Source organism: Dysidea avara, chromosome 6 (assembly GCF_963678975.1).
Source record: "Dysidea avara chromosome 6, odDysAvar1.4, whole genome shotgun sequence".
Taxonomy (NCBI): domain Eukaryota; kingdom Metazoa; phylum Porifera; class Demospongiae; order Dictyoceratida; family Dysideidae; genus Dysidea; species Dysidea avara.
Window position 1 is genome coordinate 33,503,374 of NC_089277.1, and position 15,830 is coordinate 33,519,203.

General features: G+C 36.9%; 1 protein-coding gene across 1 annotated transcript; it reads right to left on the bottom strand.

The window, feature by feature from the left end:
* Positions 1 to 1,645: 1,645 nt before the first annotated feature.
* Positions 1,646 to 9,377, bottom strand: LOC136259420 (G2/M phase-specific E3 ubiquitin-protein ligase-like). Its single transcript, XM_066052908.1, has 7 exons — positions 9,201 to 9,377; positions 7,277 to 7,363; positions 6,707 to 6,912; positions 6,563 to 6,655; positions 5,973 to 6,459; positions 5,016 to 5,412; positions 1,646 to 2,000 (listed from the first exon to the last, which is right to left on the bottom strand). The coding sequence occupies exons 1-7, from the start codon at positions 9,375 to 9,377 to the stop codon at positions 1,717 to 1,719; spliced, it is 1,731 nt and encodes a 576-aa protein (XP_065908980.1). The 3' UTR covers positions 1,646 to 1,716.
* Between the last annotated feature and the right edge of the window lie 6,453 nt (positions 9,378 to 15,830).

A 15,830-nucleotide genomic window follows, 5' to 3' on the forward strand; every position in this document is an offset into this window, starting at 1 on the left:
ATGCTAGCAATTTTCGTCCATGAGTAGTCTAATCCTTTTAAAAACAGAATATCATCCTTGCTGATCTCAATAGATGGTCTTCCAGCACTAGTGCCCATGGTGCTGATCTCGGACAGGAGATCCTCTGAGCTTGCCGCCATCTCAGTGGACTATATATCTTACATTGTTGTCACGAGAGCTGTGATAATAATTATATAACGGTACAGCGTTCTAATAGATCTTGGGCAACAATAACAAGTGAAATTATGTGCACTAGATTTCGACCAATCAAAAGTGCCGACACTGAGTCACGTGCATTAAAAACCTTAGACAGGTTCTTATTGATTGTATGCATTTGCTGACAAGAATCCGCACTTAACATTAGTTACTTCACTAGTTGGCAATTTAGAAAGTGAGCTACTACTTCAAGGAAAATAGTTCTATAATTTACAGTGGAACCTGTCTCGGATAGCCACATGAACAGAAAGACCAATTTCAAATCCCTTTCTAAAAATACCAATTCTAGCTTATATTTAGGCCACTCCAAGCAAATTCCATTTCCCGCCTGCATGATCATTCATTATTGCTGTCAACTGAACATTTAGTTGTCTTTTGTTTTTTACTGCTTAGTTTAAACATTTCTACAGTATTCTTACCTGTAAGTAGTTATTACGTAAAATAATTGGAATATGTAAATAAAATAAGTAGAAATATCTAATGAATCTCCCACCCATATGCATTTTTGAGGTCAATGAAATCTTCTTATGCTAATCAACCATATTAGGACAAGGCCATGTGACTTAGGTTTGAATATTACATAATTATTATATAACATGCAGGTCTTATTTAATTATGTTTCAATTTATAATGCTAATAGCCAAACAAAAATTTTGATACCTACTACCCACAATACTATACATCATGTATGTCCTTGCTAGCATGCAGCACATATATTAACCCACATACATACATCTATACCAAATGGTTTGGGAATAAATGCTAAACCATGTATTATACCCTTAACAACTAAAAATGTGACCAGATTTTACAAAACCGATCCAAATCGCACATCAGGCAAAAATCAAACTAACCCCTCCAATGGATAACTACACTATCGTACTAGTAGTTTTGACACTCAGTACTACTCAAGGCTGGTTTCAACAGACATCTTTTCTGGGGGATGTGTAGAGCTCAAATGGTGGTTTTAGGCCTTGTGAAGGACCTGGCTTGGCAAGAATCAGTGGTTTACAGGTGGACAGCCTGACATTTTTTCTGTGCATTTTGCTTCATATCAACCACTAAGGAGCCATCACAGCCCTGTAATCTCGTCTCTGGACTCCAATCATGGTCTGCCTCCATTTTGAGGTCTAACCCTTGCCCACGCCACCACCCCTTTGTGAGCACTCATGATACTACTTTGCTCGTCCAACAACTCAGATTTTCTATTTTATTTGGTGGGAAACTCTACAAGCAGCTACATGTACTGGGAGTGGTCTGAAAGGTAAGAGATTGATGCTTCTTTAGTGTAAATTTCATACATGTGCTCGCTATCCTTGGAGAGTTATGCTGGCTTGAATTCTTTAAAACCGTTAATCTCGAAACTTCTAATGTGCGATTTGGATCGTTTTTCCAAAATCCAGTCACAAATTATCTTTTGTATCAGATTATAACAATAATTAAGATCAGAATAATAGCATAAAATCAAAAGGTAACACCAAGTCAACAAACATCATGTGTCTATGGAACACCAAACCCCATACTATTGGCTATGCCATAGGTGACATTATAGGCAAAATCCTCATAATCTTTGAACTGCCTGGGAATACTGATCTCGTTGCTACAAGTGTTTGCCCTTGCATATGGTATGTCATTATGAAATCTAAGCGATGGCTTAGGGTCAAACCCCATTGGTGGTTCTTCAGCCATTCCAGTAGCAAATATCATGATCAACTTCAATGAAACCTGGAAAGTATTCTTCATTAGAGTTTGTGAATCAGTCACCTCAAGTATTTGTTTGCCATCTATTCAGTAGAAATAATCAATATACAAAATTAATATTTTCATTATGTGTAGAGATAGCAGGGATCATTGCAAAGATTATCTATCACCCAAAGCACGGTACCGGTCAAATGCAGTGTTGTCTCACGAGAGTGCAAGTAATTAAAAAACTTGCTAATTAAAGGGTGTGGCAGCTGTTTTGCTCATGAGTATTCATCCCAAACAAAACAGGATGAATACTCGTGAGCAAAACAGCTACCACGCCCTTTAATTAGCTAGTTTTTTAATCACTCGCACTTGACGTTGCATTTGAGCGGTACTGTACAAATTTATTAGTCATTTTATTACAGTTACATAAATATTATGTATATATGAGAAACATTTCAGATCACACTGAAGGCATACTTGGGATTGAACCAATACTGCCAAGTCATCCCAAGTCATCATGAAAGAATAAGTGCTGGTTTCTGGTTGATACATATGTTTTGGCAAACTTACCACAGTCTGGTTCACACTATGTATTTAAAAAAGTTAGAAATGCATGCTAGCATGCTATCAGATAGCATTAGTGGGTAATGAAAATTAACTGTAGAACATTCGTGATTACTCCCTAATAAACAAGCTGCCAAATAAGTTTACAGCAATATAGTGGAAGCTCCCTTATTGGGGACAATTGGAAACAGTGGAACCAGAAACAGAAATGGTTATATAGAGTAAAAACCTCACTTGGTGGTCACCTCTTAAGGCTGCCTTTTAATAAAGACCACCTCAGTACAAAGACCACATTGTAATTAGATTCTAAGACATACTTGATGATCTAATTGATTTAGACCCACTTCATGGTTACCTTTTATAAAGACCAGCCTTTACTGTACATGGTAACATTTGATAAGCTTTAAATATGCATTTCAATAGTCATAGAAAGGGGTCAATGTCATCTAACACACTTTGGTCCACATCTTAGTCAAGTCATCTGGCTATCTGTATCGCTTAAGTTTGTACAGAATGCATACAAGTGAAGTGTAGCTAGTATACACTGTTAACCTACTGTACCAAAGGTCAAAGGTCTCATAAGGACATAACTAGCCTTTTAGCTGACCTATAGCTGTTTTAATAAAATCATGAAATACATTGTTTGGAACTTAGCTATTACATTGTTACAGTAGTCTTTGTAAAGAGGCTAGTCCTATAAAAAGTGACCATAAAGTACTCTTATGTATGGGGTCATTAAGTATGCCTTAGCCATCTTTGAGAATGTGGTCTTTGTACATAGATGGTCTTTTTAAGAAGGTGGTCTTAAAGAGGTGGCCACTATACAAACATTTTACTCTATATGATTTAACCATTTCCAGTTTCCATTTCCACTGTTTCCAATTGCCCCTTATCCAGACCTCTGACCTCGAAACAACCCAAATTAGTCATGTGGCTTATTGTCTATTGACCATAATGATGTTTCGTTTAGATGAAAGCACAAGGGGTTGCTTTTTACCTGTTTGGTGCCTTGTTGATTCTACTAATAACTAAGACTTGGTTGCTAGGTGATAATGCATTTTTTACAGTCCAGGGGAGTGACCATAAATGCTCTGTAGTGACTTCCTCCTCTGCCACTAAACTGCATAGCACTAACTGACAGCAATAACAATGTACCATTACTTGTCAGTTGCTTTTACATAATAGCATGCAATTTTTAGTTATGGACATTTCTGAGATATGGACAGTAGCATGTACCAGACCACCTGGATAAGAGAGGTTCCACTGTAGAGTGGTCACATGTCTAAGCATTAGAAAAGTTTACATAATTTTCCTTTGATGTCTGAGGTTACTTAATCCAATAGAAACCTGTGGAGGGGTTACTAAATAGATAGTAACCTGTGGTCTCACCAGTGGTTGTTTACTACATTCATCAAATGAAAATTGGCAAAGCCAAAACAAAATGTCCTTATCAAGTAGTTAGTAGAAAGACAATTGTCTTTCTACTAACTACTTGATACTGGCACTATAGTCATGCAGTGGTTATGAATGTCACACTAGTGTAGTGGCATTGACACGATCAACCCAACTCAAGGAAATCCCAATGCTAGCAAGCAAAGTTTACCGCTTTTCCTCTAACTCTTTCTTAACCTATATATGCCATGGACCTTATCCACAATGACATCATAATTGACAAAATGGCTGTGTTTAGTGTGGGCACTTCGTATGTAATCACTAAAATGAGCTTTGTTTGCGGATTTCACGACATGGAACTATTGGATAGTAAGGTAAGAGGCTAGTTAGCGTGATGTGGTGATGCGAAATAGTCCCACCAGACAAAACCAGACTTAAGTTTTGGTATTGATGCAAAACCATGTGCATTTGTCTTGTAAGTAAGCATATATGGCTCACCTTGCCCCTCACTGCATTATGTAAACATTAACATAGCGAACTGCCATCTCTCCCAATCCCCTCTATACAAAAGTGTCTATACTATTGGCCACCATTTTGCACTTTGATGTCATTGTGGATAAAGTTCATTTAGAAACTGGAGTATGATGTGGATGAGGCTATGTACTACTTAATTACCAAGGCCACAGACCAAGGTAATTACCATAATTGTGGGTAGCCAAGCCCACATCACCTGAGGGACTTTTAAGTACTTTCCCACTAATTATTTAGTAACCCTGCCACAGGTTTCTATTGAATTTAGTAACCTAAGAAAATATTGCATAAAATTTTCTAGAACAGATTGTATACAGTACTACCACACTGTATATTACAGGTTCAATTAGTCAGTAAATCCACAAATTGAATTTATCACCAACAAGATTGCAGGTGAAAAACATGATAATAAGATGCAGCAGATCTTGTAAACTCTTAATGTTATTTTAATGTTATAAGGCCAATGTGACAACTTCAATATCAAAGGGTGACAAAGTGATAAATTCAATTGCCAAAACCTGTATAACCATGGCCAGAAGAAGCATTATGCAAAACTGTACACTTCTAATTAATCTCAATATATCCCAACCAACTATTAAACAGTCTTTCTCTTCAAACTGTACCTTGCACATCTCGAGTATAGTATACCCAGTGCATTAATGCAGCTTCCTCCTCATTCCTGATGTTTGAACCAGATGAAGATAGTTGAGGAGCAAACATATCATACAGTGTGTCTGATGTAAGAGGTAACTGTCTATAATGAACAAACAACTGTCGCAATACTTCTGAGTTATTTCGTGCCAATTCCCCTAGTCCGTAATCATTAAGGCCAGCAATCATTTGATCCATTTCTGCCTTTATAGAGAATACCGTCTGCATAGCTAATGCACTGACTATATCATCCCGATCATTAATGGTCATCATGGTAGTTGGCTGACGAACTCCACAGTCATACCGAAAGTCGTAGTCATCTGAATCAAGCAATGTAATAAATGAATCCTCATCAGGTGCATTTAACAGCTACATATAAAAAAAATAAGCAAACACAATATATTATAATAACAGTGAATATTAGTTCACAAGTACTATGCATGCACTATAGAACTTTAAAGTACCCCTATTATTATTGCACGTGTACAGTTTAAGCACTGTTATTATTTACTATATTTTATCAATTTTAAATGTACCTCAAGTGGCTAAAAATAAATAGAGGGGCAAGCTAAAATCTACCAAATGCATGTTTACATTAACAACTAACATATGCTACAGTGGAACCTCTTTATAATGGACACTTTGGGACCCAGAAGTTTAGGCCTAATTAGCTGTAATATAGAGGTTTTCCTCTTTCAGAGGTAAAAATGTATTGACCAGACCAGTTGGGAGCAAAATTTTTTGTCCTTATCAGAGGATTTTTCTATTGTGTCCTTAATTCAGGGAATTCGATAAGAGATGTTCCACTGTATACAGTTTAGCATGCAAAGCAATTAAATCAGTTAACACATTTGTTTGTTCATTACTTGATTACTAGACAAATATAGGTATACTGATAAATTAATTCACAAAAAAGTTTATTTACACACCTCGGTTAATTTGGATTTCATCTTTGGATCAACCACATCTTGAACTCTGACTTGAACTTTTTCAATTCCAAACACAATGTAATCGGCAATAAAATCAGCAAAAAAGCCAGGAGAAGGACCACCGTTCAGCAAAGATGATCCTATTATTTGACCAACATATCTGAAGGTTTGCTTTGATAATTCTAAAATATTATGTATAGGAACTCGTGCCGTTTCTTCTCCACAAAACAGCATGTTGTTGTTGGATATTTCTCTAAGTAGTAAACGAAAAAATTCTCTAAGGGGACCACCTGCATCAACAGCAGGTTCACCTAAGAATGTCACACGTAAATGTTTAGAGACTGGAATTCCTCGCTTGAAGTACTGCAAAGAATCCTCCATAATATGTCTTCTGCGGACCTTGAGTCTGAACACATCATCTTTATCATCTGATAGCACTTCACTTCCATGTTTCTTCAGTAGTACTTCAACTGAATGATAATCAATGCTGTAATACAACCAACAAGGAAAAAAACAACAGAGTTTAAAAGTATTATGATCAAACAAATTGTAACATACTGTATATACAAAACCTTGCTGCTTGCACTCACAATGTCGTTTCGGGTGGTGTTAACAAGGAATAAACTGGAGATATTGGGCTGAAGATCAACTCCTCATCACTTGATAAAAGGTTTACATAATTGCTACAGTTAAATCAGGAAGTAACAAAGGTCAATAACTCTATCTACTCTTACTTATACAATCCATCAGTGTTCTTTTCATCTGTCTTCTGGATGATGTCCTGACTCACTCCACTTTGAGCTGGTAGATTAGTATTCGAGGGTCCCGGTACCATGCTTTCATCAACCATTTCAACTTCTGTGGTAGATTTTCTCCCACTTAATTGGACAGGACCAACAGGGAACTGGTCATCATCGTCTGAAGACTCATCATTATTAAGCTACATAACGTTACCGTCAAGCTTTATATTACATGCAATTGAAAGTTCAAACCCTAGTGATTAGGCCTGATGCTGAAACTTGTATAATTATACAAAGACCTATAGATACAAACTTAAAATACCTACACAAGTAATACAATAACAGAGTGGTCTATGCCCTAAGCCAACACTTGTAAAACAATTAACCTGTTTACATTAGAATTAAAACAAAAATGAAACTATGAGCAAAAGGAAGCAAGCAAATGAGTCAAGCTACATCACAACAAACAGCATTATTTAAATTCATTAATACTTTGTAAATTCTAATTTACAAACGCGATCAGCTCAGATAATATACAAACTGAATACAATGATTTTAAATTACCGGTAAACTCTGTCTTCGGCTACTCATTACAGGAATAGGGGCATCATGGATATCACCTCCTAATTCATCATTGCTACTGTCATCTTCCTAAGTATGTGGATACAACATTATGCTTGCTACAATATGGCTGCAAACATTACTAATCATACAGTATATACAGTATGGTAGTACTGTATATTAGGGATCATGCAATTTTGGGCTTTTTTGCCCAAAATTATCACCTTAAAAAACCAGCCTCAAATTTCCTTCATAACAGCTTGGCAGTATTGGTTAGACATGCATAGCCAAGCCCAAAATTACCTTCAGAGTGACCCCAAACCCTTCCAACAAGTTTCTATGAAATTTTTAAAAATTTTATTTAACAGAATTTTATTCTGACTGATCATGACTAACTAACTAACGAACCAACTAACTAACTAACTAACTAACTAACTAACTAACTAACTAACTAACTAACTAACTAACTAACTGATGCCTTCAGCCAAGCATGGATAAGGCTACGGGCTTGATTTTTTCACTGTTCAACGTCACTTCATCCCCAGGCGTGCCTTTTCGCCAACCACAGTACGTAAAACGCATGTATCATGGACTTACCTTTGTCCTCCTTTGTGTTCCTGTTCTTTCATATCAAACTACATATTGGCATTTGTAAAATAAAAGGTCAACAATAAAAATTTTACACAACATTGAATTTACCATCAATTCTTAGAAATTACACCTTAAAACAATCTAAACTATAATAAAACACAATTTGTGAGCCTTAACCTGGTATTATTACAGGCTCATTGAAAAACTTTATCGACAGCCATATGTTCCCTTTCCCAATACAAAGTACATGTATTTTAGATCAATTTTATACAAACTGCAAAATATCAAGCACTAGCACTCAAAATCTCTGCAGCATACTAGACATCAAAAGAAAGCTCTTAAACTGCTCTACACAATTCCACGTGTAACTATATTGTAATGTTACCATAGCGACAGTTATTCACCGTTGATAATTACAACACAAAATGCGCTCCATACAAAACTCCATAGAAAAAAGTTACTTGGGTAGGCAAATCTTGAGATTTCAACTTGTTAATCTCAACCAAATTAGTTAAAGGGACAATACTCCAAGCCATACAAGTACTATTTTCACATTCCATAAAATATGTTCATGACATGATAATCTGTTGTGCTTTATTACATCACGCTGCGAAATGGCAAACTTGTAGTGATCTCTAATGGGATGAATTGTAAACAAAGCGATTGTAATAGTATAAATTTGTACTGTTTTACTCGTAAGGTATATCCCTACAGTTCACATAGTTGTTTGGTAGTGAATAGAACTGCTCCGTACAGCCACTTCCGCCAGGCTCTTGCCGGAATGCATAAAAATGTAAATTAAACTAACATTTTGGTATGTTTGCTGACAATGCAAGGTGTCAATATGCGATAGCGTGGTATGGCTTCCCTCTGGCTGTGTCATGCTTTTCGATTGTATTTTCTGTGACTGGATCCATTGCAGAGAATTTTCTTGTACTGTTCTTCATTTGTAATGCTGTGTAACGAGCATAACATAACTACAAATGAAGCGTAATGGCCACCTCACTTTTCAGTGTGTAATTGATTATTAGGGTGCACGTTCAGACGCAAAATTATTTTATGGAATGCCTGGCGTCAGTCTTTCTTTTAATGTGGTACACGTGGATTCAGTAGTCATAATTATGCTATAAAAAGTAAACAAACAAGTAGAATGAAAACCAGGGATTAGATGTCCACTAGTATATCTCCAGGTATAGGCAACCTCCCTTGTTTCACAACTTTTTAGCTGTTCACTTGTTTCCCTGCTTTTTTGTTCTTTGATCCCTTATCCAGCTTAAAATTCCTAATTTTTCCTTCTACTTGTTAATAAACATCTCAATACATAAATGAAACATACGCTCAAGTCCAAGTCTTCCTGGGCTAAGATGTAGATAGTGCCAGCCTGCCCAGCAAGGCAAGCCACTTGCTGGGCTGTCCATTTAAACGATGAACTTTGTGCAGGTATTGCTAAGCATTTTGTGCCTCCTCCGGTAGGATGAAGATACTGGAATTGAAAATATGCATTGTTTTTCATCGGGGCCTTAAATATTGAGCAAATTTCAGTGGCAACTTCTTCCTCACTCATTTTAGAAGTCATGTGTAATTTTCCAATAAGTCCACACTTGGCCAAGTATGATCTGTAGCTACCTCTAGGAAAAGCAAAATTACCTCCACCTGTCCTTGGAGGTAAGCAAACCACATCCCGATCCCATTGTTTGATTACTTTTGGCTTCTTGGATTTAGCATTTTCTCTAGTTCCTTTCCGTTTAAGAAAAGAAGGAAGGATGTGAACAGCACTGTACTCCCTAACGAAAAAAACATTGATCATAACATTTACCAGTCTCAGCACTTATCTATAGCATTTTGTGGAAGTTCAAACACTATCACAGAAAGCATTTCGGAGCCATTAAATAATTTTAAGATTTCAAGTGAGTAGATAGTTCCCAGAGCCTGTATTCCGATCATTGATCCTGAAGAGTAGCAATGACATTATAAACTTACAAGTGAAGTGAGTCCACTCTACATGGATACATGGAATATTAGCAATGCTCTATTTTTGCAAAGACCACTAACTTTAACACTCTAATCTAAGAGTTCATCCGTATATGTTTATGTACATTACAACATTTTACAACCCACAGTTAAATCACTTTTATATACCACCTATTGTTTTTGCACAAACTATTGAATGATCTATACTTAAGACTTAGGTACCTAAGTATGGAAGACAGGTATTAGTGGACAAAACAGCTGACCTGTAAGCATTTACTATGTACTTCAGTGTGGCTATATATTACAGTTGAAGGATTACTGGACAACTTGCTTGCCAAGAATGAAATACACTGTAGAAGCTCCCATTACAATACATAACATCACAATAACCCATATAATGGATTTATATTTCTTGCAACTACATATAGGGATAGGGTGGGGGTATGGTCTTACATGGTAGCTAATTAGCCACTAACATGAACAACCCACCCCCAAAGTTGTTGTGGTTGTTTACTCCTCTGTTCTGTGGTCAAATGCTATGCTTTTTATGATTTTCCTCTAATGCTGTAATGAAATTTAGCACTGTAAACTCAGCATAACAGGTAACCAAATTGCAAAATATGGTAGCTGAAGGAATGGAATTGCAATACATCCTGTCTAGATCAAAATTCAAAAGCTTTTGTACACTTGACTTCTACTTTAAAAAAATGTCACTGACCAACTTCTCAATCACATCACAATTGAATACAGTCAACTTCAGGTTGCTTGCGAATGCATTTGCCCAAACACACGAGCTGCTTCCTTACAATCAAGCTCCTTGTTTACACAACTACATTATTCGTCTCCTTAGATTGCTAGACAATGCCAGGGATACACTGAGCAGGAAGGTAGTCAACACATTTAAGCACTGCACATGCATATAAGTATTCATATGATTATTTTGAATATCACCGATGCATGTGTGCATTCACAAGGAACCAGAAACTGACTGCATCAATTGTTGTCTTGATTTTATAATTAACTACCAACAATATTTGTCCATTACAATTCCTTGGTTGGTTGAATTAACATTCCCCTTTGACCAAGGACAAAGATTATACTTATATACAGTACAGGTGGATACACTGATTGGAATAGCCGCCATCATCTTCAGTGCAAGCATCTGTAGTTCTAACATCTATAAAATTTCTTCTGGTAGGGGGAGCAGAGAATGGGTCACTTTGGTCTCGTGAAAATTGTACAAACTTATTTATTCCAGAGAGACCAGCATTATCCGGCACCCGAAACGGCAGCATGCCTGATAGTCGGCCGGGATGCATGCCAGGCAAACATACATTCCAGTCGGACTCTAAAACTAGTCAACATTACTACACTACACGTAACTAGATACCTTGTTGAGGATGTCTGAGTCTCGCTTCGAGGAGTAGGAGCCGGAGAGACAACTGGTGGCATCACATGGACGCTTGCTGAGGAAGCCACTGTGGCTGAGGCAGACTGTTGGACGCTAGAACCAATATGTGGTACGTTTTGTACCTGGTTCTGTGCTATTGCCCCAGCGAAAGTTAAAAAAGCTTGCTCCAAAGCTTGTGAAAGCCCGGTACGACCATCCGCCATCCCGCTTTAACAGCTGCACGTGCGACGACTTTATACTACACGTGCGCAAAATTACTTTATCGATTATTGGCAATCATTACCAAACGATAATATCATGTGTTCGTGATTGTTCGTTTACAAAGTACGAAATACTAAATGATTAATAAATCATGTTTATAAAGTGTGTTAATAATTTACAAACTACGTGTATGATTTATAAAGTATATGCATGATTTGTAAAGTACAAGTATGATTTATAAAGTATATATCTATGATTTATAAAGTATGTGTATGATTTATAAAGTATATGTCTATACTTTATAAAGTAGTGTATTGATTTATAAAGTATGGTTATAGTTTATAAATAAGGTGTTTTTGTACTATTTTGGCACAAATGGCACCCCATAATTCAAGGTATCTACGGTTTATTCTACCATAAATGCAAAGGTAGGGTATATTACTGTGTTTCAGAATTAAATGTGTCAAATACACCCACAAGGGTGATTTCCAAGATTCGGTCATATATATGTAATAGTTATACCATATATGGGCACGAGTACTTTACTTGATATATATGCATGCGTCTGAGGGCTGCAAGCCCAAGGGCAAGTGCGTATATGCAGGAAATATGCACTGGCTTTCCTTTGATTTGAGATGTGAAAGTAGTACATATATACCACTTTCATACCTCACTTCAAAAGGAAAAGAAGGTGTATAAGTGGTATAATAGCACTGCTATCAGTGCTCAGGAATGCATTAACGAGAAACGAAGGTAGTATATACAAGTTATACCCCCCCCTAGGAGGGATATAACTTGTATATGCTACCTCCTATTTTGATTCCAAGCATTCTCAGAAATCATCTGATTTCTTTTATGAAACTGTGTGATCTCTGCTTTAATGTAGTGACCGAGGGGTCGCCAACGCCCACACAAACATCTAAATTGTGTCCGAGAGTCCTAATATCAAAGTATTTCAAAACGTATTTCTGTATTATTTCAATAAATATTTCATGTATTTATAATTGGATTTCTCAGATAGCCAGTGTACGAGAGTCCCGAGGACGTTAGCTACCCCTCGGTAGTGACACTTCACAGGATCGATAGTGGGGTTTGATTTTGTAAAGTGAGACAAAGCATAGATGATGGACTTGGGGAAGAAGATAGTTCGTTGTTTTACTGAATGAAGGTCACAGGTTAGTTTATATTGTTGTTTTGATTGGCGATGTCCAGACACTAGGCGTAGCGCTAAATTTATTTGCTCATTAGTGTTATCATATTCACTACTTTAGTTAATTCATGACTAGTAAAAAAAGTACTGTAATGCACTTGAATCATCTTTATATTGCACACATGCGTAGCGCTTAACTGATTAGGCCATCATAGCGATGTAAACATATTCACTGCTTTAGTTTATTCATGGCTAGTATAGTACTGTAAGTACTTTATAGTGTCACTTAAGCTTCATGTTAGCTGTTCAGCTCGCATTTGGGTTTCCTGTGTTTAATAGCGTACCCACAATCGAAGCGATCTGCATATTTGTATTGATACACTTACGTTGGGCCTCTCAGCAGCACCTTGTCGTTGCTCTTACAACATCATCCAAAATTATTATTATTATTTTTATTTTTATTTTTTTCATCCAAAATTGAAATTCACATGGCCCATATAAATACACTCACAAAGCATTCCTGCAGTTTCCCCACACTTGCAGGTGAGTCACTCAAGTAGAATATATTAGTTGTAACATGGGCACTTGTAATTTTCCTGAAATATACGCACTCAGGCTGCGCCCTCGTGCTTGTGTGTATATTTCAGGCAATCACTAGTGCCCATGTTATGTGTGTGTGTGTGTGTGTGTGTGTGTGTGTGTGTGTGTGTGTGTGTGTGAAATAGGACTGTGGGCGTGCGCCTGGTTTACTGAAATTGTTTCTGTGAAAGTGTGTGTGTGTGTACCTATCTACATATCTACCTATGTTTGTCCGTACGCACCCACGTGAGCAAAATCATTAAATAATGGTAAAAGCAGCTTTTACGTAAGATTTAAAAGCGAATTGAAATCTATATCAAACTTCTGCACAGGTAAACTTTGCTCTGAGGTGGTTTCTTTTCGAAAGTCTGAAATACGGGTGTGGCGACTTTCCTCTGACTTTATAAATAACCTTCCCTTTGGGGTTTTCAGGCGTTTAGCAACTGAAAAACAGCGGTGCAGGCCTCGTAGTCTACCAGGAATAGCGTATCCCTTCGAGATAGCACATAGCATGTTCCATCTATGTCACCATTTATATGGCTATCTATGTACGTGGCCTAAGTAAAAAAAAATTCCTGTGAAACCAAAGCAGCTGGTGCATTTCAAAATGGGGTAAGCATGATGCTACTTTACTGTTGGATACAGTAAAATGTTGTTACAAAATAAATACTACAAAAAAGTTGAAAGGGGGCGTATCCCTTACGTACGCGAACGAAAATGAAGAGCAGCTTTGAGGCTTTGTTGAGAGAATTTGTAGGAAAAAAACACGTTAGTCACACTATAAAACAGTTTAGAAGATACTTCTGTGCGTAATATGTTGGTAAAAGCGGTTTGTTTAACAAACGCTTCCTTAGCAGTGCATAGCAACGTAATTACAAAAATTTCGTGAATTACAAAATACGAGTTTAAAATAGTAATACACAGTTGGCTAATTCATATACTGTCTATCAGCGGCGGAGGAAGTAGTTGATATGAGGAGGGGCTCCGCTGAGCTGACCCAGACTTATTTCTATAGTTTGGTAAGGTGAGACCGAAAAAAAAAAAAAAAAAAAGGTCACAACCAACTCACAAGAGCTTTCCACCTCACCAGCTACCATTTCTAGCTGATAAACTACATAAAAATCCTTACATAGCTCGCTACACACTGACTACTTTATTAGAGTGACTGCTCTATTAGAGTATCTCGATCTTTATCACGGTTTTCAGCCCTACTCCAAGAAAGATAATTTCGGTGTGATATCATTCTGAGGGGGGGCTAAGCCCCCCCTCAGCAGACCTAGGGGGGGCTTTAGCCCCCTAGCCCCCCCCTTTCCGCCGCCTATGCTGTCTATAGTTAATTCCAGATGAATTAGCTAGCTGCATGGTGCCTGGTTTTTAGAAGTAGCACATACTGCTTGAAGGTTCTTAGTTTACTAATTTGTTAAGCTGCTTTACTTTAGTACTGCCCAGTTATAGCTACTGATAGTAAAATGTCAGTAACTTTAAGTATATGGAACATAATTGTTTTACTAAGTTTTAAACTCTCAGTAAACATCAGTGAATGCAAGTTTACTGAAAAGCTACTAAAATTCCAGACAATTAACTGTTCCATATACTGGGGATATACCACTCTAGTAAACTAAGAAACTTCAAGCAGTGACAACATCAACTTGTTCAAACTTTCACAGCTCATAACTTTTCATGGCAACATGCTATGACCATGCATGCAATTTTCAGCCCTTATTAAATACTTAATTGGTTATATGATATAAGTTACAGAATGCAAATACTGCATTTAAATACTGAGATATGACTGATAGTATGGTGGGGTGTAGTTTGTGCCCATCTGCCTATTTTCGCAGGCCCGGTCACATATATATATATACACACACATATATACAGATAGCTTTATTGACAAGGTCCAAAAAATAGATGTATAAAGGACTTCTATGTACCCACCTTCTAAAATTACTTAGAACATGTGCTACAAACCCCATAAGAAATTAATTTTAGTGCTTTGAGTTTTATTTTGTATTATCACACAAATATATATATATATATATATATATTATTTTCAATTGGTCACTGGACAGTATAGAACTAGTCCTAAATATTTTATTGTGCACGTGATTGCTTAATGCATGTAGAAGATATAAGTTGTGTAAAAAGATTATGCAATACTTTGGAGATTAAGCTAGGGTTGGTAAAATATATATGTGACACCAATTAACACTGTACATATTGGATTCAGCATCAATTTACTAATAGCTACACTGATGATTCAGAAAAGTGTTCCCAGCTATGACTAGTTGTACTATACATATGACAGTCATAACCTACTCTGACCATAAGGCAGAGTGGTTCTTTTCTTTACCAATACATACATAACTGACACACCCATGCATGCATGACTTCTCACATCCTATTTTCCACCACAAATTGTCTGACATAGAGATGGATGATAACAGTTTACTGGATGACCACGAGGTGTTACACTGGTTCCAAACTTCCTGAAAACTCCAAACACATTTGGCCTGTAATCTTATCATGAGATTGGGAATAGCTCTAGATCTTAGCAAGGATGAGGTTGAGGCTGCTGGCTCTTCATCCACTATTAATAATGTATAATTTCAATAAACCCAAATTATACATTACCAATGGCCAATCTGGTGAAA